This window comes from Empidonax traillii, unplaced genomic scaffold, assembly GCF_003031625.1.
Source record: "Empidonax traillii isolate 1590-97213 ecotype Southwest subspecies unplaced genomic scaffold, ASM303162v1 scaffold590:size398203, whole genome shotgun sequence".
Lineage (NCBI taxonomy): Eukaryota > Metazoa > Chordata > Aves > Passeriformes > Tyrannidae > Empidonax > Empidonax traillii.
In genome coordinates this window covers 237,302-257,000 of record NW_020955783.1, presented here as the reverse complement: position 1 = coordinate 257,000, position 19,699 = coordinate 237,302, and the positions used below count along the sequence as shown (strand labels likewise).

The 19,699-nt window shown below is 41.0% G+C and overlaps 1 protein-coding gene across 2 annotated transcripts in view; it reads left to right on the top strand.

Annotated features, from left to right (window-relative positions):
- Positions 1 to 12,854: 12,854 nt before the first annotated feature.
- TARBP1 (TAR (HIV-1) RNA binding protein 1) overlaps positions 12,855 to 19,699 on the top strand; it is a 36,659-nt gene continuing 29,814 nt past the window's right edge. For both annotated transcript variants that reach the window (XM_027898299.1, XM_027898298.1), the window contains exons 1-8: positions 12,855 to 13,698; positions 13,782 to 13,879; positions 14,325 to 14,394; positions 15,250 to 15,398; positions 16,589 to 16,641; positions 17,296 to 17,393; positions 18,441 to 18,576; positions 19,605 to 19,699. In XM_027898299.1, the coding sequence (XP_027754100.1) occupies positions 12,855 to 13,698; positions 13,782 to 13,879; positions 14,325 to 14,394; positions 15,250 to 15,398; positions 16,589 to 16,641; positions 17,296 to 17,393; positions 18,441 to 18,576; positions 19,605 to 19,699 (1,543 nt within the window). The remainder of the gene's footprint in view (positions 13,699 to 13,781; positions 13,880 to 14,324; positions 14,395 to 15,249; positions 15,399 to 16,588; positions 16,642 to 17,295; positions 17,394 to 18,440; positions 18,577 to 19,604) is intronic.

Below are 19,699 nucleotides of genomic sequence, written 5' to 3'. Positions count from 1 at the left end.
ACAGTGAGTTACTCACTTTGCAGACCTTTTGACGAGGCACAGATCAAAGCATAAGAGCAGTGACTGTGGGAATAGATGTGATACCCCAGATATACAATGCTGAAAAACTCGGGCAGAATGCAGTCATCTGTGATCATGAGTGAACGATACATGAGTTCCAACATCAAGGCTACTTCCAGGTGTACACAAGGCAGTACAGTACTCTGGCATGAAAGAATAGCCTCTTCAGACACAGAGGAAAAAAGCCTTGCTCCCAGAAGAAGTGAACAGAAAAAAACCACACACCCCCCCCCCCAACCCAATACATTAGCTATAAAATGAAACAGATATAAAGAATATACATTAAAGATTCACAAAGGTTATGCTGTTCATGTTTCATGCTGTGGTCTCAAACGTGAATAAAGCTACAAAACCAAAGTGCCCAACTGGGACTTGGATATTCAGGCAGAGGATAATGTCACCTGAGCGAGCGTTGGATGAGAAGCATAGAGGAAGGGATAAACCTGCAGCACAGAAAGGTTGAGCTGCAGGTAGCAGGCTGCTGCAGTCTGGGTGGGAGACAGAAGGGAGGCAGGGAGCAGCAGGCACTCAGTCCCCTCAGGAAGCACAGCCCTGGCCAGTCAGGCTTCCCTACCTGCTGCAAAGGGCAGGAGGAGTGACATTTCTGGTGGCCCTGGGAGTGCACCTTATAGATACATCATTTTAGGAAACTGCTCTGGGGACAGAAATAAGCAACTGCTGTTCATTCTGAAGATCATAAAAGACAGTGTCCTTAGAGCAAGCTTTTCAAACTTGAGCAGTGAGCGCCTACCGGGCACAGCCACCAAGTCTGCAAAAGGCCCAACAAAATAAGCCCACTTAGAGTCACTGAGCAGGAGATACGTGCCCTCACCTCCCCTGCTTCCGCCCAAATGATAGAATTCCCGCTGATCAAAAAAGTGTCTAAACTCCCATTGGTTTTATTTTCAGCCTGCTGTAATAAAATAAGCCTAGTTGTTTGAAAACTCTTAGGGGAATGTATTTTTATGGGCCTCCTGCTAAGGCCAAGGAGTGTTTGGGGTGCTTGTGGGATTTAGGTGTCAAAATGATGAGTAGAAAGAGATGTGTCATACTGTGACTTCAAAGTTACTGCCTGTCATCCAGTACTTCTCCATAACACTGCAAAAAGGGGTTGCTAGCATTTCTGTCCTTGTATTTCTGAAGCCCATTCTAATTACTGAAAGTGTCACCAAAACCGCAGTAACACTGATAGTTTTTATATAATAGTTGATCCTTTACAGAGAAAAATTGGGGGGCCTTTGATCTAGATCATCTCTCAGGTGTTTAATGTTTATCTTGATATGACATAAGACATAGTAGAGAGAGAGAGAATATTTAAAGAGAGAATATTTAAAGAATGAACCAGATAAAACAAGATGTCAGACTCCAATTGTACATTTCTTAGGATTACAGCAGACATATTGCTGGATTCCAAGTCTTCACTGGCACTCATGACAGAAAGCTGCTGCAGCTAGCGAGCTCTGCAGGATCTTGTCACTCAGCAAATATGGTCTGAAAAGTGTAATGTCTTTTTCTTCTTGATACAGCTTTGGGTAATGCAGATATGATCTTCAGTAACCAGATGAACAATAAATCAAAATGCTGGCAAACCAAAAAAAAACCCTGAAAAAAAAAGACAAATACAATGCAATACCTCCACAACAACAATTAGACACAAAATAAAAACAGCCGCTAGCATTTTTATTAGTTGATTTTTTTTTAACTGTCATTTATGTCTATTGGCTTTAAAACAAAACCTCAGCTCCATAGTTGAAAAGAATATATTTGCCATGTTGATCTAAATCCGTCTTACATGATTCCACCTAAATTTTTTTACACAAAATGCATAGCCAAAACAATTCTGGTCCTATTTTTGTTTTAAACACTTACATGACTTTATGAATAATAAGCCCATAACTTCCTTTAAGGGCTAATGTCTATAACGAGCAAAATGCCAAGAGCATTCCTTTAGCACTGTGGTCTCCTTCCACCATCTGCTGGGCTTCCTTAGCTATTGCAGGACTTAAAAATCAGGTTCTTTTCTAGGAATAAGATTACTTATTTTAATATTCCCCCTTTTCCTTCATCTCTCGTGTTTATTTTGTCACTTATGAGGCCCTGAATGAAGAATTATTGCTAATTATTACTGAAATTTATTTTATCAAATTTATTTCCAGATGAGGGTATTTTTTAAGATAAAGGAAAGGTTTAATTTGGTTCTGTGAGCATAGAAAAAAATAATTTTTAGTTCATTTTCTTTCTAAAGTAAAAGTAAATTTTATTGAAAAATTAGTTTTTTTCCCTATATCTAGCTAACTCTGTTTTAAGTCCTTATTACTCCATACCAGCATGAACAGGATTTTGTCTTGGACTTCATATCATAAGCCATGACTAACTAAGTATATCTTGCAACAAGTTATTTATTAGAGGTGATTCACAAATTAGAAGCTACACAAATGGTTCTTCTCTTAAGAGTCCAGGATGAATTTGCCTCAATGCTGTTTAGGTGGAGAAAGTATTTATATAATATAAACTGAATATATTTACATAGAACTATCAAGAGATGAGAAATGCTGTATTCCCTTTCCACACACAAACTCAAGCATGCACGCACCTCTATGTTATTTTTAGACCTGTTTTTCTTAGTTGCAGCACATTTTAAGATGCCTTACAGTCCAGAATATGGAACTAGCTAGAATTTATACATTTAGTATCAATCACCATGTATCAACACAGACGTTTAGGACCTTTTCAGTATGTGAAACTCATATGAAAGGTAAAGAAGGAACATGCATTTTGGCCTAGTAATGATGCTAAATCTAGAACAGGCATTATGATAGTTCACGTGCGAACTTCCTTGCAGGGCTAACCAAAAGTTGTGAGTTTTCTCTCTGAGTTTTGTTTTCCGAGTGTTTTTTGAGGAAAACTCTGTGCCGTGATCTGTAATCACTACTTTTTTTAAAGTACAGATGGTCAAAGATCTCTAGAGTAGGCTTACAAATGTAACTCCAGTATGAGTATGTGTTATAAAACCAGTTTCCCATGAAAACGATTTCAAAATGTCCAAAGAAACAGCTTTGCTCAGCATTCATGTATACAGTAATTTCAATGAAAACCAGAAGGGGTCTAGGCTAAGATCAAATACTTGAAAATTGAATCTCTTTTTTTTTCTGAAGAAAGCAAATTTTTTTGCAATATAGTGTTATGGTTCTACGATGGAAATTTTCAAGAATTATGCAACATGATTTTAAAAAATCCCAAAACTAATTAGATGCAGTGACAGGAGGTGGAGGTCAAAGAAAACATCTTAATGTCAAGATTCTCAAAGATGAAGAGTTATTTTGAATGCCTCCATTTTTGAACAGCTACTAAAGGAGAGCCACACTTTCAGAAAATGATTCAGCTTCTGAATGCTGGGTTCCATTAAAGTGTTTCTATTGCCCAAAACTTGATGACTAGTTATTGTGGTCTTCAAGTTGTGTGATTGTTGTGGCACATTTTCCTGAGTGTAAAAATGTGGTAATAAATACCTCAGCAATGTGCTTTGAAGCTTCATACATTTTTGTCTACAAAATGCTTTGAAAGGACCTTAATGAAAGACCTCATAAATGTGTAAAAGACTACTATTATAATTTTTTATGAAATTTAGATATGAGTGAAGCAAAAAAGAAATGTTAAGACAATATGATAAATGTCTCTTTTTTTACTATTCCTGTGTGGGCAGCAGGAAGAGAACCCAAAGTAAACCTGCAAGACCAAGCTAAATAATTAATTAATAATTGAAAAATACTTTAAGTAATACCCAATGTCTTAATAATGAAATTGTAAAACTGAGGTATTTCTAAAAGTTAGCTGATCCAGAGGTTTTCCCTTTGATCCCACTATCTTTAAAACACACTACAGAAACTGAAGAGGTCGTAACCTCTTGGCAAAGCTTTCACAGCATCAAACAAGGGCCCTCCTCTGACTTTGAAGATATCCTGCAATCAATTAAGAAGGCTCTGAATGATGTCGGAATGAGTCAGGAGTTTTGCAGAATAACTGGCAGGCTTCCACTTAGAGAGAATCATTGGGAATATGAGAAAACAGGGAGGATTAGCCATCCCCATTAAAGACAACAGCATCAGGAGCTGTTTTGAAAACACTAGAGCTTCTTCTTGCCTAATGCTTCCAAAGCTGCTGTTCTCAGCTAAACTGAACCGATTTGTTCTGTCTTTATTTTTAGTACGGGAAATTCAAAATAAACTTGGAAATACTTCTCTGAAGTCAAATGCACAAGTTGAAATGTGGACATATCTTGACACAACTGATTCCTCCTTTTTCCCTTGTGGGGTTAGCTAAACCAGCGTAACCTAAAGTACTGTGGAATATGAAGGAGAATATTTTAAACCTGGTGTTGCTTGCTTCCCGTTGATGTGAAGGACTGTGAGAGATGGAAGGCAGCACTGGTGTGGGCCTTTCACAACCTGACTTCCCACTGTGGAAATAACAATGGTCTTAACCACTGGCTGTCCTATTCCTCCACTGATCTGAAAACCAAAGATAACTTTTTTGTACCTAGGAGGCTGTCTCTTTGCTTCCAGAAGGGACAAATTAACTTTAGCTCTGAAGAGCTACTCACCAATGCTGTATTTTGTGAAGCCAAGGAGCTACAAAGTTCTTCATAATGTGCATTCTGAAAAGACACTGACTTGCAAACCTTCACATTTGTGAAGAAAAATATCTAGAAGTTGGAAATAAAGTGAAAGCTTCCTCCCTGCCTCCACCTTCTCTTCCCTTCTTCTTTCCTCCCTCCCTTACCTCTCCAAAAAGCAGCATTTTTTCTAAATTTCCAAGGAAGTAAATGAGAACCAGAATGGTCCTTGCGGTTTGCTTGGGTTGTATTTTTTTTTTTAATCTACCTTTCTTTATTATTACTCCCAATAATAAAACCAGGGCTTTAAGAGGACTAAAAGCTCCCAAAGCTGGTAAATTTTCACACAGAAGCTACAGAGTATTTTCCCCACTATAGTAGATCCTCTTATCTGGTTCATTATCACTAGAATCCCCTGTACATTGAAATCCAGAGGCAGCAAAATACTCAGGCATGTGCTTAGAGATAAGCTCATGTTTACATGATTTGCTAGATGAAGACCTATAGACAAAAGCTGTTACGGAGAAACTGTGATACCATATGGACATTCTCTCATTTGTCACATTTCTTCCAGATCTACATATGCTTTTCAGGCTGAAAGCTGGAGAAGCATGTATTACATACATTTCAACAGCCCTTTTGGTTCCCAATGGTAAAATCTATTTAATCTTTACCACCTAGCTCTGAGTCTGAGCAAGAGGGAGAGGTCAAAAATGAATGGCGCAGCCTTCAGCTGAAGGGAAAATCCTGATTTTTTTTTTTTTTTTTTTTTTTTTTTTTTTTTTTTTTTTTTTTTTTTTTTTTTTTTTTTTTTTTTTTTTTTTTTTTTTTTTTTTTTTTTTTTTTTTTTTTTTTTTTGTTTAATGAAAGCAAGGAGGGTCAATAAATGGGGAAGCCAGCTGTTACTGGGAAGCATTTTAATTCCAGTCTGTACAGCAAATGCTATTTAGCTACATGAAGCAGATAAAAAAATGACTGCAGATTTCAGGAGTGTCCTGTCAAGTAGATTAGCAAAATGAAGACAGATGGCAAAGGATTTTATCTAATTCTTTTTACTAATTCATCTTTTCCTGACCATTCCACTGCACTCAGTCTAACTAGAGATTTACCAACTTAACTTCCCTTTTGTAGCTCACAGTGAAAAACCACATAGCAGATTTGCAACTTCCCATCATTAGGAATGTTTAATTGGACCTAACTGCTTTTCATCAGCTGCCTTTAAATGCTGCTTCTGAACACAGGATGTTTACAGTGTTACAACAGCAGAACTCCAGCTTTATTTTTAAAACAAACATCCTAAAAAGCCCAAGAATATTGGAGTATTTCCGGTGAATGTAGCTGTCCTCCTGTTCAGTCAAAGAAGAATTTCAGGCTGGAATCTCTTACACAGGTGTGAATAATCTCACAGCACAATACTAACAGTAGTGTCCAAAAGATACCTTACTTTTTCTTTCCTGTGCTCTTTTTTCCCATGCAGATAAAGAAAGGAAGCCATGTAGCACAGTCCCGATAATGCTGAAAGCGTGCAGTCTGTGATTCAGTGCAAGAAGGCCCGTGCTGCAGTTAGAGCTCTTCACTGCCTGCCTGATTCTGCTCTTCCTCCTTCTCCTCTCAATTATTTTAAGATACTTTTTGAAAATTCCCACTGTTTTTTGATGTCTCTGTTTTCAAATACCTGACTTGATACACACTTACCCTGATCTTCCCAGGTGATGATGGTCCATAGTAACTCCTTATGGAGTCACTGGGGAACTGACAGTATTCAACACCTTCCGAAGCCTAGGTTGCAGCATTTTCAGGGAAATGAGGAAGAGTTCATCCAGCATACCGTGTGTGCTGCCCTCTCTGCTTTCCAAATTACTTTTACACCTCCGTCTGTACTACACCTCTTGAAAATTCCAGATCTGGTCTCTCTTTTAGATAGTCCTTTTGGTTTTCTGTGCATTTATCATCTTCTCTTTGAGTTTCTAAATTTCTCCAGTGGGGGGGAAAAAAAAATCTAGAAAATATCAGTTACTTTCTTCCTATACCTTTCCTTTTACTTTCTCTCCTCTCTTTTTCTTCACTATCACTTACTTTCTTTTCACCAGAAAAAAACTTGAAAGGCACAGAACTTGAATGTCAGTGACAACAGCACCATCTTCTGTTCTGCAGAGATTGTCAAGGCTTCAACATTCTTGTGTCTGAGTCCTTCAGAGATGGGTCTGATTGAAAAATCTGTAGCTACAGCTGGAGCTGAACTAACTCTTCATGAGTTTCAATGTCTGAACAATTCTGATTGCATGCAGGGAAGTATGTGTGTAGGAAAGACTACAAACAGTTCTCATAGCACTTATCTCTGTGGGACACCTTTTATTCTCCTTAGCCTATTTTTGATTTCCTTCCCTGTGGTTTGACACATTGCTGGTTTCTGTGTTTGTTTATTTATTTATTTATCACAATTAGTGTTATCCTTACTCTCTACTGATAGTATTGTACTGATTGTCACCAGGGAAAATATCCAGCCCAAATAGATGACACAGACAAGGAATCAGCTCATCAGTCCACATAAAAGGCTGTAGATCACAGAAGAGCATAGACCATGTGCTGCCTAAAATTTATGTTAGTGTGACAACAAAGGGGTGTTTGGCTTATAATAGAGAAAAATGAGGTGGGAGTTAGTACGAGGAAAACATTAAGTCTTACTTGAAAGACAAATATATGGACAATTAAGACTGGCAGGTAGGTCACAGGGTAGGTCAGTGTGAAAGTCAATGTCTTGGTTATTAGATAAGAGGATGAGGAAGGATGGACTAATAGGTCTGGAAAGGGAAAAGCAACAGCATGTGTTTGATATATTACAGAAGAGGGAGCCAGCAGAGGGGCATAAAGGGAGAGGTGGCAAGGTCAAAATAGCAGGCTAATAAACAGATCTTCACAACAGCAAGATCTAATTAGGGTAAAATTGCTTCTGTTAAGCCAGGGCAGGGGATGTGGATGTGGTACATTGACCAGACAATAATTATAAGTATGTGGATAGATAGGAAAGTGCCTGTTTTGGGGAAATTCTGCAGATAGAATTTGCAAGATACAGGGTTTGTTAATCTTTCACAGTGGTATTTAGGGAGAGAAATGTGGAGCTAGTTACTCAACAAGTAGCTTGTGAGCAGTGATAGCTGACATAATATAATAACAGTAGACAGTACAGTCAGATTGGGATATAAAAGTCAGACTGGGATGCTGAAGAGGACATGCTCACTGTATGTGGGTAGGAAGTTCAGAAATTAAAGGGAGAAGGGGGAGACTAGCTGGAGGGACAAGCTGAATCTCATTTTAAAATGGTAAAGATTAAGACATGCTTGCATTGTGACATGAAAGAGCCAGAAGAAATGTTTTTGGGGATGTGGGTAGGAATGCAAATGGAACAAGTGCAAGAGGGTGAGGTGACAACAGCACAACCACCTGGTGGAAATGTTGTGAACTAGCTTTCCTGGCTGCATATCAGTGATTTCCTTTTTCAATTAGAACAATTCTGCCTCTCTCTCTCTCTTAGCAAGGGGGTTCAAGGACTTAAGAGAAACTGAAAAAAATGTGGTGACCTTCCTCTTTCCCTTTCTCACCTCTTGTAACTCCCTTTTTCCTTATCTCCTGGCAGAGAGGAGAAGTTTCTCAGTAACAGTCCCTTTTTAATCCTTCTACTTCTACCCATCTTGTCAAGCTTCACCTAAACCTAGAAGATACATATATGTCTGTACTTGGGGGTGTGAAACTTTGTCATAGTATCTGTTCCCCTTTTCCCACCTATGCTGCTCATCACAAGTGCTGTCTTGGAGTGAGATTCATGTACCAGCTATGTGCTTTACTGTTTTGTTGTTTTGTTTCAGGTTTTTTTTTTTTTCTTCACAACAGCACTGAGGAAATCTAGAAGAGCATGTGAATATACCCAACTAACAAGTGAGGTTTATTGTACAGAGCACATCAGTGCTTTTCACTTCTTTATTGTGGGATAGGGATGTGGTTGGGCAATTTTCTGCATAACTCTTTCAGAAATCTCCCATTTCCTTTTTCTGCATGCAGTGGGAGAGAAGAGAAAAGGCTGTGTTACACATCTGGTTCATCTAGAGACCTTACACTATGCAGACAGAATCTAGCAAGGAAAGAAAGTCACACTGCAGGGTCAGCTGAGCCCTCCTTCTTATGAACTGTGCAGAATTACCTGTAAATGTGCAGGTGGTAGTATGGGATTTTCATGAGATGAAAGGTATTTTGTGTGATCTAAAACCATCATCTAAACTAAACTTTTGAAAGACATATACTTGGCCTGGGTTCTAATAATCAACTGTGGTACCTCAGCACCTTAGCAGTGCCTTTATGGCAACAGTATAACACATACTTCCAAAATGGTAAGTGGGGATTTCCAAGACTTATAAATGTCTGTAGTTCATATTGCAGTTCTGTCCATGATCCTTTTCTAAGACAACAAACCACTAGAATGATCACCCACAAATTGTCCCTAGTATAGAATTGCCTGTTCATATGATCACAAGGGAAAACATTTACATAAGAGCAAGTATACATTTCTCTACTGATTCTTTACTAGGACTGTGAGGAAGGAACCTCAGTGTTCTTGTATTACTAAACTGGTGTAGAATTACAAGTCCTGATGGAAACCAGAAGACTATTAATGCAAAATATTTGAGTTGTAAAATCAGCCCCAAATTGGTAAACTCATTATCTTGTGCTGGAAACTCAAACTGTCAGCAAAGATGCTGCTACAAAGTTCAGATGAGAATCAACAATAACATGTTTCTCATCTTTGTTCTCCAGAAGGCTCATTAATTGTAATAAATGGCACCGAAAGACCCTGGTTAAGGGAAAGGAGTGTGTAGTAAGCCCTGCATCTGTTACAAGGAGTTGAGAAGTATTTTGTGGCCTGTAGATAGTGGCGGCCTGTGAAGAGGACATGTTCAGACTGGCCATTTATTTCAGGGCTGTCTGCAATTATGGTGGATGCTTTTGGTGCTTCAGGTAATTCCTCTTAGTCTTACATTATTAAAATAGATTACTCTGATTGAGGGAGAATATCTTTTCTGGCAGAAATAAAGAAAGCAGCTACAGGCTGTCCTCTCTAAACAAACAAACAAACAAACACAAACAAACAAAAACAAAACCCCCAAAAAACCAACAAAACCCCCCCACAAAACCAAAAAAACAAGCTATTTCAACCTTTGATCTAGGTCATATGCTGAGGTTGGACAGGTCAGGGAATACAGGATACCTTATAAATAGGAGTGTAGAGTATATGAGAGATCAGCATGTGTGCAATGTTCTGAGTGCTGAGGCTGGTACAGCAAACCTAGGCTGGAAGGGCTTTGGGATCCTGGAGGTGGCTGCAGTTGGCAGGCTGGGGGACTATGAAAAGAAAGCAGGAAGGGCTTGGGATAAGCTTGGAAAGTACAGAAAAAAGAACAGGACACAGTCTGGTGGAGCAGGGTTATGTGTTGGAATTGTAGAGCTGGAATGCATATATTTAGGCTCGTAGCATGAAGACACAAGAAGTATGGTATGAAGGTGTGAATGGTGTGACTTGCCATCTGAAAATTACAAAATGCTGCTTCTTCCTAATTTTCTCTCTCTTGACTCCATATCCACCTTCCTGGATTTTGTTGTTGTTGTTGTTTATTTGTTTTGTTTTATTTTGTTGTTGTAATGTCCGACTCAGAAGCTACCCAAGCCTGATTTCCTTTTTTGTCTGATAATATGATCTGCAGTGGAATAGTTCAGCTTTAAATGCTGTTCTTTAACTTGATGTAATAACATGTTAGATTTGGCACCCCACTGTGATAAAAATAAAGGCAAAGCAGAATTCAGACAGGAACGGAGAAGTAGTGTAGCACCTAGTATATTTTATTCTGTTTTGATTACTAGTTGTTGTGCAGACCTTTAAAGCTTCATTTTTTTAAGTCTTACAAATGCCTGGAAGAGTAAGATTGTAATAAAAAGTGCTCAGCACTTTTTCAAGCCTGATAAAAGAAAAACTCACAATTTATCAGACTGCATGCTATAAGTAGGTGATGGCAAAATTACTAAAGACATCAGAGCAAATAGAAAAGCAAACAACATACATTATGGCATTGAAGAGATTTAAACTGTAAGCATTCTATTTACTAAGATACATTGTAATATTTCCTCCTATGAAACATGTTGCTGTGTGTGTGAAACAAAGTACTTAGTTTTACTTTAAATTTGAGTAAAAGGTAATATTTCGACTTTTTTTTTTTCTTTTAGCTTCTCCTATATTCTTTATTTGATATGTAACAGAACACATGTAGAGTGGTAAGGCATGTGGAAACTGGGTTAGCTGCTGGGTTTGAAATAATTAATTTCTACTGCTTTTTTCCAGAATAGATTACATATTCTGGAAATATGCAATCACACTGTAGGTTAACTTCTAATAAGAAGCTTCAACCATTTTGCAATCAGTAGAATCTCAAAGAAAACAAATTTCTAAAAACATTTGGGGAAAATGAATTGCCAGGAAAAGGAGAGACTATTCATGTGAGAGAGGAGTGATCAAGTGGGAGCCCACTCAGAAAACTTGCAGTGAGTCTTTCTTCTTCATTAGACTGTAAGCAGCTATGGCTTGGCCAAGGTAATGCACATGCCCACTAGAAACCATGTTGTATCTGTGCTCCTGTGCAGGAAATGTGCTGTTCATTGCTTTCAGAGGAACAGGAGGTTCCAGGTTTGCCTTTTCCTATGACTACATCTTCTAGTAGAGCAGTTTGCCACCATTTCTGAGGTGCCGATCTCTAAATTTTTTTCACAGGAATTGTGATCTTGCACAGTGAATTTACACTTCCCAGAAATCAGTTTGATTTTCTTAGTTAGGTTTCGGCTGCACCAGTACGGGAGTTGTTCTCCAGCCTCAGCGCTGGTGGCCTAGGCCCTCCTAACAAGCCAACAGCATGGAGTCAAGTGTCCAGGAATGCCTCTGGCCTTCTTTTGAGGAAGACGCAAGGCATTCAGGCAGACTTCTGGTACGCTGTGATGAGAACACAGACTGGTTTCAACAACTTCTTTTGGCATAAATGGTTAGAACAAGCATGACAGGTGAGAAAACTGGGTATTTTGCTTATTACTCCTGTCTGGTCTTGTGGTGTGATGTGCATGAAGAGTAAAGAGAGGTTCTTCGGCACACAATGAAGGAGCTTCATCCCCTCAAGCCAGAGGGCTGCAACCGGGATGTCTCCATTAGGCCCCCTCATGCTGAGCCCATGAGAGCACACAGGGATCCAGACTGTGCTTGACAGTCACCACGACCAGGAACACTCATGCAGGTGGGTGCAGTGCCATGGGGGAGCATGGCACCACAAAACCCCACAGGCCAGAGCCCTCCAGGGCTTCACTTTTCCCCCAGTGCTCGTGTGGGAGCTACACAGCTGATGTGACTTCTCCTGCAACCAGTCTCTTGGCCGCTTGCACAACAGGGCTGCACAGGCGGTGCCCATCTCACTTTTCACAGCAGCACAGAATCACAGAACAGCTGAGATTGGAAGGGACCTCTGAGGTCCTCTGGTCCAGCCCTCCTGCTCAAACAGGGTCATCTAGTGCCAGTTACACAGGATCACATACGAGAGGGGTTTTGAGTATCTTTCAAGGATGGAAACTCCTCTGGACAACCTGTGCCAGCGCTGGATCACCCCATAGAAAAAGTGTTTTCTGATGTTCAGAGAGAGACTCCTGCATTCCAGTTTGTGCCTTAAGTTTGGACCCTTTCCAGTATGTCTGTGTACCCCTTGCACTGAGGAGTCCGGAACTTGACCCAGCACTAGAGGGGTGTCTTTACCAGTGCTGAATAGAGGGGAAGAATTCCGGGCTTCCACCTGCTGCCTTCTTTGCCCCAGTGGCACATTGCTGGTTCATGTTCAACTTGGTGTTCCCCCCTTAGGTCCTCTCGAAAGGCTTGGTGTTTTGTGCGTTCTGGTTGTTTTGGTTTGGGTTTTTTTTTTTTTTTAGGTGAAAATTGTGTTTAAAAAAATGTTATGATCTGAAAACGAAGAATAGCTTGAACGCAAACGTACCGCCAAACCACGGTTTAACCCATACCGCTTTTCCGCCGCCCGCCGCCCCTCGGGGGCCCCGCCCGCCCCCGCCTGCGCAGCCGCGGAGGCGCCGCTCCTCCCCCGGCTCCCCCCGCACGATGGAGGTGGTGCTGGCGGACACGCTGCTGTCCCGCTGCGGGGACCGCGCCGCGCTGCTGCGGGCGGTGTGCGCGCCGCTCTCCGCCGAGCGGGCGGAGGCGCTGCGCCTGCTGCTGCAGCGCCTGGCCGCGGGCGGGCCGCCGCCGCCGGGCGAGGCGGAGGCGCTGCGGCGGGCGGCCTGGGAGGTGGCGCTGGAGCGGTGCCGGCCGCTGCTGCGCGGCGGGGACGGGGCAGCGGGGTGCGGGGAGCGGCTGCGGGCGGCGCGGGCGGCGCGGGGCGCGCTGCGGCACTGCGTGCAGCTGTGCGGGGCGCCGCTGGCCGACAGGCTCGCCCGCGACGCGCTGGCCGAGCTGGCGGCGGGCGGCGGGGCGGGCGCGGAGGAGGCGGCGGTGGAGGCGCTGGTGGCGGCGGCGCCGCGGCTAGAGGAGCCGGAGCTGGTGGCGCGGTGCGTGGCGGCGGCGCTGGCGCTGGTGCGGGAGGAGGGCGAGGGCGAGGCGGCGGCGACGCTGGTAGCCGGGCGGCTGCTGCCGGCGCTGGGCGCGAACGGCGCGGCGCTGCCCCGCGTCTGGGAGGGGCTGCTGGGCGAGGGCGGGACGCCGCGGGCCGGGCGGGCGCTGCTGGCGCTGAGCGCCTTGGCGGACGCGCTGCTGCCGAGGGGTCCGCCCGGGCCGGGGCCGGGGCTGGACGCGCGGCTGTGCCCGCGGTTCTGGCGGGTGGTGCAGGAGGGCCTGACGGAGCGGGACGGGCTGTGCCGCAAGCGGGCCCGCTACCTGCTGAAGCGAGCGCTGGACCTGAGCAGCGGCCAGCGCGCCGAGCTGCGCTGCCCCCCGGACGGCGGACACGGTACGGCCGGCGGGCGGAGGAAGGGGAGCACGGCCCGGGCTGCGGGGCGGGGAGAAACCTGTGTCCTCCTCTCTTTGTGTTAGAGCCGAGTCTGTTTTGGTGGTCTGCTGAGAAGAATGAGCAACTCCTGCAGTTTTGGGAAACTTATATTTTGATAATGGAAACTTTGGAAGGAAACCAGGTAGGAGTGCTGTAGAATACGAGCCCATCTCAGACGTACTACCTCGTTTCTGGCATATGTACTGTAAATGTCTTTATTGGGCAAAGTATTTCCAGTTTCGGTGATTGAGGGTGCTTTAAGTAAGCATTAGCAGGAATACTTTTGTTTGAGCTTTTAAATACTTCCAATACAGCACGTGTCATTCATTTGGAATAAATTCATAACTCCATCTATGGGATAAATCTGGTTAAAGTAGTGGATTGAGCTGAGAAAGTAGTACCTGGATTTTCTTCAGTGCTAAGCTGCAACTGAGTGTTATGTACTACAGGCATTGCAGGTTTATTTAAATGCACTTCTGTTGTCAATTACTGTATTATTCCTGTTAGTAAATTTTAGCCCAAGAGTAACTGACAGTTCCTAGGTTTGAGATATAAACTATTTACATTGCATATGATTTGCATTTCAGATCCATGTCATAAAGCCAGTATTACCAAAACTAAACAGTTTATATGAGCATGCCATATCACAGGACAAAGGTAAGATGTAACTTTTTCTGGTACATCTTTAAATACTGGGCAGTTAAGTTACATGTTACTGATTTCTTCTGCTGTTTTAGTAGCAGCTTTTTGTTTTGTTTTGTTTTTCTCAATTTAGGTGTTTTCCGTGTGGCTATTCTAGTTTTTGTTAGTCTGCTGTATGCACTGGTTGCTTGGCAAACATGCACAGGCAGTCGCCTCCCTTTTCTGAGATGAAATCCTAACATATGTGTATTGCTTACCATGTTATCTTGCAATACTATTTTTCTGTCAGCAACGCCAAATAAATGATCGTTTTCCACTGCGTTTTGCTTTACTTAAGCTAATCTGAAAATAAAACCAGAGATTCTTGAAGTGGGTCTTAGTAGCCAAGTCCCCTGCACAACTCTGTAAAAGGGACACCACACCCACAACTTATTATAAATGGAGAGAGAATAAATAAAATGAGTGTTAAGGCAGTGTGTCTAGGGCAAAACAGAGCACATGTAGTTAGGCAGTGGGAGATGTTAGAGATTTGTAAAGTGGGAAGACTATTAATGTGAAAGTAATGCAGGTAAATATATTGGTATAAGTGGAGCTGCAGGAAGAAAGATGTGACATTTGCACTTTATAGTAATTTTAATTTTTAACTAATAAAATGTAGAGGGTAAGTTTGGAAAACTGTGATATTTTTTTTGGTATTGGATTTAGCAGGGTGTTTTTATAAGTTAGTAGCTATAGTCATCTTTTTGACTCATCCAGGGGGTAGACTGTAATGTTGACTGAAATGTTAGTATGTTCTGTGTTAGTGTGTTAATGTGTCAATGTGTCACTGTCGTTCCTGTGTCAGTTTAGAAGAATTTCCTTTCGTAACAGGTTGTTGGCTGTTTCACCCATCGTGGCACATGTGCGTTTATAAACGAATGTTTGAGAGTGAGAATAAAACACTGACAAAGGAAGGCATTCTTCATTTTCTGGAGCTTTATGAAACAAAGCATCTTCCAAATTCACTTGGTTTCTTGGAGGTAAGGGTGTTACTGTTACTTGCTTGAACAAACTAAATGTATTAATTTGTAATATATCAACACTAATTGCTTCAGTAGTGTTAGAACCAGACACATTCTGTAAAAGTAATTGATTTAGCTGTGCAACTGATAGCAGTATTTGTAAGTAGTGTCAAATATGTAATTACTTGAAAAATGGCCAGGCGGGAGGGGATATGTTTTTGAGTGCAGTCATTCATTCCCACATTTCCAACTAATGCTCTCTAACTAAAATTGGCTCCCGTTTTAATTGAGATTTGTTGCCAGAACTGAAATTGTCGTAGGAGTGATGGATGCTTCAGATTTTCGGAGCTCCCTGTGTTAAGTAAGAGTTCCTGTCTGAACATTTGGAGGTCACTCTGGGGGTCACACTCCCACCACCTGAGAATCACAACGGGTGGCTCCAATGGGCCAGTGGGTCCCTGCTTGACTCCCTACACTCACTCCACTTGGACAGGTTTCCCTTAGCAACTCTACCCTGGGTTTTCTATAGCAGAGCCCCAGATGACTGGTTCCTTTAAGTAATTTAATCGTAGTGCAGTGACATAATAACAGCTCCCATTGATGCCTCCCTAGAAGGACCCTAAAGGGAAGAGTCCTTGGGATTTTGTACCCTTACAGTCTGTGCACCTGCTCTTCATGTGCCTTGCACGTGCCTCTTGGTCCAATAGTGGTTTTTTGTCTGGGGTCTTCTCACTGTCTGTTGGGTTCTGCAGAGTCTCTGGGTGACCAGCTGATGCTGCAGGTCCCTGTGCTATTTTGTTAGGTAAAGTGTCAAATTAAGTCAGCCTCTTAATGAGTAACTTAAATTAAGCCAACCTTAATATACACCCTAAATCGTTGTACCCGAGTTGCATCCTAGTCATTCTTTTATTTAATGTTTAAATATCTTTTCTCTGTCTGTTCCCCAAAAGGATTCTTATTTGTCTACACCTTTCACAATACTCTCTGAAATGTATCTATTGGAAAAATTGCTTTGCTTGTTTACTCTCCTGCTCCCCCTTCTCTTTAGTTACCTCCTCTTTTTGCTCCTACTATTTACTATTAGCAAGAGTATTCTGTAATTTCTGACTCTGTTCTTTTAAAGTCTGGTGAAATAAGTCTAGTTAGCTTCTATGTAACAGTGCCTTGCAAATGTGTATTTAGCCATTGTTCTTGTTTTCTTTTGTCAGTTTGTTATTGGACCATTAATGGATGCCCTGTCAGAAAGTTCCCTCTACAGCAGGTAAGTCACTGGTTTGTTTGTTTGTTTATTTAATTTCTTGGTTGCTAGACATGTTCTAATAACACTGGTTTGAGTATGTGGGTAAAATCTTAGCTAAAGGAAAACACATAGAAAATAGTGCTGCTAAACAGGTAAAGAGTTTTTTTGGAAAGGTAGGTAGCTGTAAGATAAACTAGGTTCAATTTAATCCTAGTATTAGCAATGCAGGATGCCTTAAGGTCCTATTTTGCAGCTTGTTTTGAAATACTAATTTGGAAATGAAGTGGGAGATGATAAATTAATAACTTAGTGTAGTATTTTTTTATATTCTCATTTTCTTGCCACACAGAAAGGAGGACTATGATTACTGCCAATTCATAACTGCTGGAAGTGGGTTTTTACAGGAGACTGTTTATGGTTGGCAGATGGCATTGGCCTCCCTTGGTGTAAATACGTGAAGAGCAGAGAAAGGTTTGAGGAGTTGCACTCCCATGTCTGTGGCCTGTTTCACAGATTCTGCAATTAACCACTGAGTTATAACTTTGCTTTTGTTTAGGAAAAATCCTAAACATTCTAAATCTGTTAGATTTTAGATTAAAGCTCTTAAATCTAATCCTAAAGGTGTTGTATGCTGTGGTATGCCGATTGTATATTTGATGTTTTAAAACCCAACAGGACACCGAGTCAGTTAATAGGAGCCTGTCCTCCTTTGGGAATGAGGCTACAGAAGTTTTTGGCTACTTATTTCATGCTTCTTCCAGAAGAAGAAAAAGGTATGTTTCAGTTTCACCTTTATTTTTTTTTTTATGTGAAGAAACTAAATAGAAACTATGGACCCCTTTTCTGTATCTCATGAAAACATTTACTTGAGAGAAAAAAGGAGTAGTTCTTGTAGCAGTGGAGTTACCAGAGAAAAGGAAGGTCTTCAGAGGCTTTAAGGGATGCTGCAGTATCAAGTCATGAAATTGTTTTAGGGGGAAACTGAAGCAGACTTGCCAAACAGGCTTCAAAGTTCTGAAAGTGGACAGTATTTGCAGATTCTTTTTAATTTGTCTACCAGACTTTTTTAGTCATGACCTGTGTAGTGAGGCATTCAAAAGAACCAATCTAAATGCTGAAGCAGAAACTGAATAGGGATTCTGTTATTGTGAGTTTGGATGGAGGAAGAGTTCTGAGATGGTTCCAAATTTTGGTGTGAGTGTAGGCTGAAAGGAAGGAGCATCCTTTGACAGACCAGAATTTAATATCTGGTCTAATGGGATTAAATAAGGATAAAACCAGCTCTGCTCAGCACCCTGTATCTACAGGTACATATTCTGGTAGGAAACACATATTTGTAATGCCACAGATGGCCTGTTTCCCTGCCCTGTCCCAAGACATGTATTTTATCACAAAATGGAAGATCTGTGATTAGTAATCCTGAGACTGCGTGGCCTGTTTCCACTGACTGCAGATCCTTATTGAGGCTTGCTCTGGCCTTGCCAGCATCCATCAAGCAGGTTGAATCACTGTGTACTAAGGTCTGCCATCACACAAACTGAGTAGCAGCTTAAAAAAGGCAAATCAAAACAATCAGAGTTAAAATTCCATTCCTTAATACGGTGGTTAGTGCAGACTACTAAAACCAATATTAGATGTGTTTCTGGTTCTCTCCTTATCATATTACCTTGATGACAGACTTCTTTGGAATGTAATTTTGCTGTGTTCCATTTAACTGTCAAAAATTATCATAAGTCTTCTGCTGAGGTCCATGTTATTTAAATGCATGGGAGAACAAGAAATCACTCTGGATTGTTTGTTTTGTTTACTTTTATTTTAAGGTAGCTTCTTGTTAAAATTTATTCAGAAGATGACAAGTAGGCATTGGTGTGCTGTTCCCATTTTGTTTCTTTCTATGGCTCTGGCATCTATCCCTGCATGTAAAGTACTTGGCGTTGAAGGACTTCATGCTTTAAGGTAAAATATACACTGTGTTGTGTTCTTACAGACTCCTTCCAAACAAATGTGCTGACAATCTGGAGAGCCAGGATTTAATTCATGTTTGTTACTTCTGAAAGGATGGTTGTGCATGGGAGTGTAAGGTTCTCCTTTATGTCTAGTTTGCAGAGGAAAGCAATTCAAAAAGTAATGTATTTATATCTCTGTGGGATTTAGAAAAATGAGTGTTCTCTAAAGATCTTTGTAGTTTCTTCTTTTTTAGCAGAATTCTTTTCCTGGTCTTCCATATTTCCCGATTGGTATATATCACACTTGTTTTCATTCTAATTACATTACAGCCTGGTTTAATAGAAGTTGAGGCTTTATCTGGAGATAGCCCATAATGCTGAAAACTGAAGGATTTGTAAATAAAGGGCTAGATAAAATTTCCTGACCTTAGTATTGATCCTAATCACAATGATATTCCCTAAGTGTCTACTTTCACTTACTAGAAGCACTAAAAATCTGTTGTCATTCCAGTTTAATCAAATTCGAGATCTTAAATAAAATCTTACCGATGGTTGAAGGAATATTGCATAGGAGCAGTTTAGAAAAAGAAAAGGAAATAAAAAGTCAGACATGCTTCTGCTAATAAAAGATCATTGAAAGTTTTTTTCAGTTTTCCACTTGAGTGAAAATTTGATGGCAAACATATATTATTTCTATATTTGTTACCGATAGAAATGCAAATATTAAATTATCAGTTTGAACTGATCTCATCATGGGGATTGTTCCTTTAGATTTGTTTTTGTTTCCTCCTCCCTCCCTTTTTGTTTTATCAGGTGTATGCTCATTCAATATCAGTGTTTGAAAGTATCTGTAGCAGTAGCTTTGGTGCTGGACTGTATGGTGTCTGATCAGGCAGTGTTTGTTTCTTACTTAGTAGCATATGTTTGTTTAATGTAATCTAATGTATTGAGAATGGTTAATAATTAGAAAATATTTATGAAAATGTTTACATTTTTTAAGACTGTGTTTTATACAGTGTGTATTTTTCCTGTTTCCAGAAATGTCCTCCAATGTACTATGATTACACATCAGATTTTGTTGCGTGGAGCTGCTCAGTGCTATCTTCTTCAAACAACTATGCATTTGACAGATG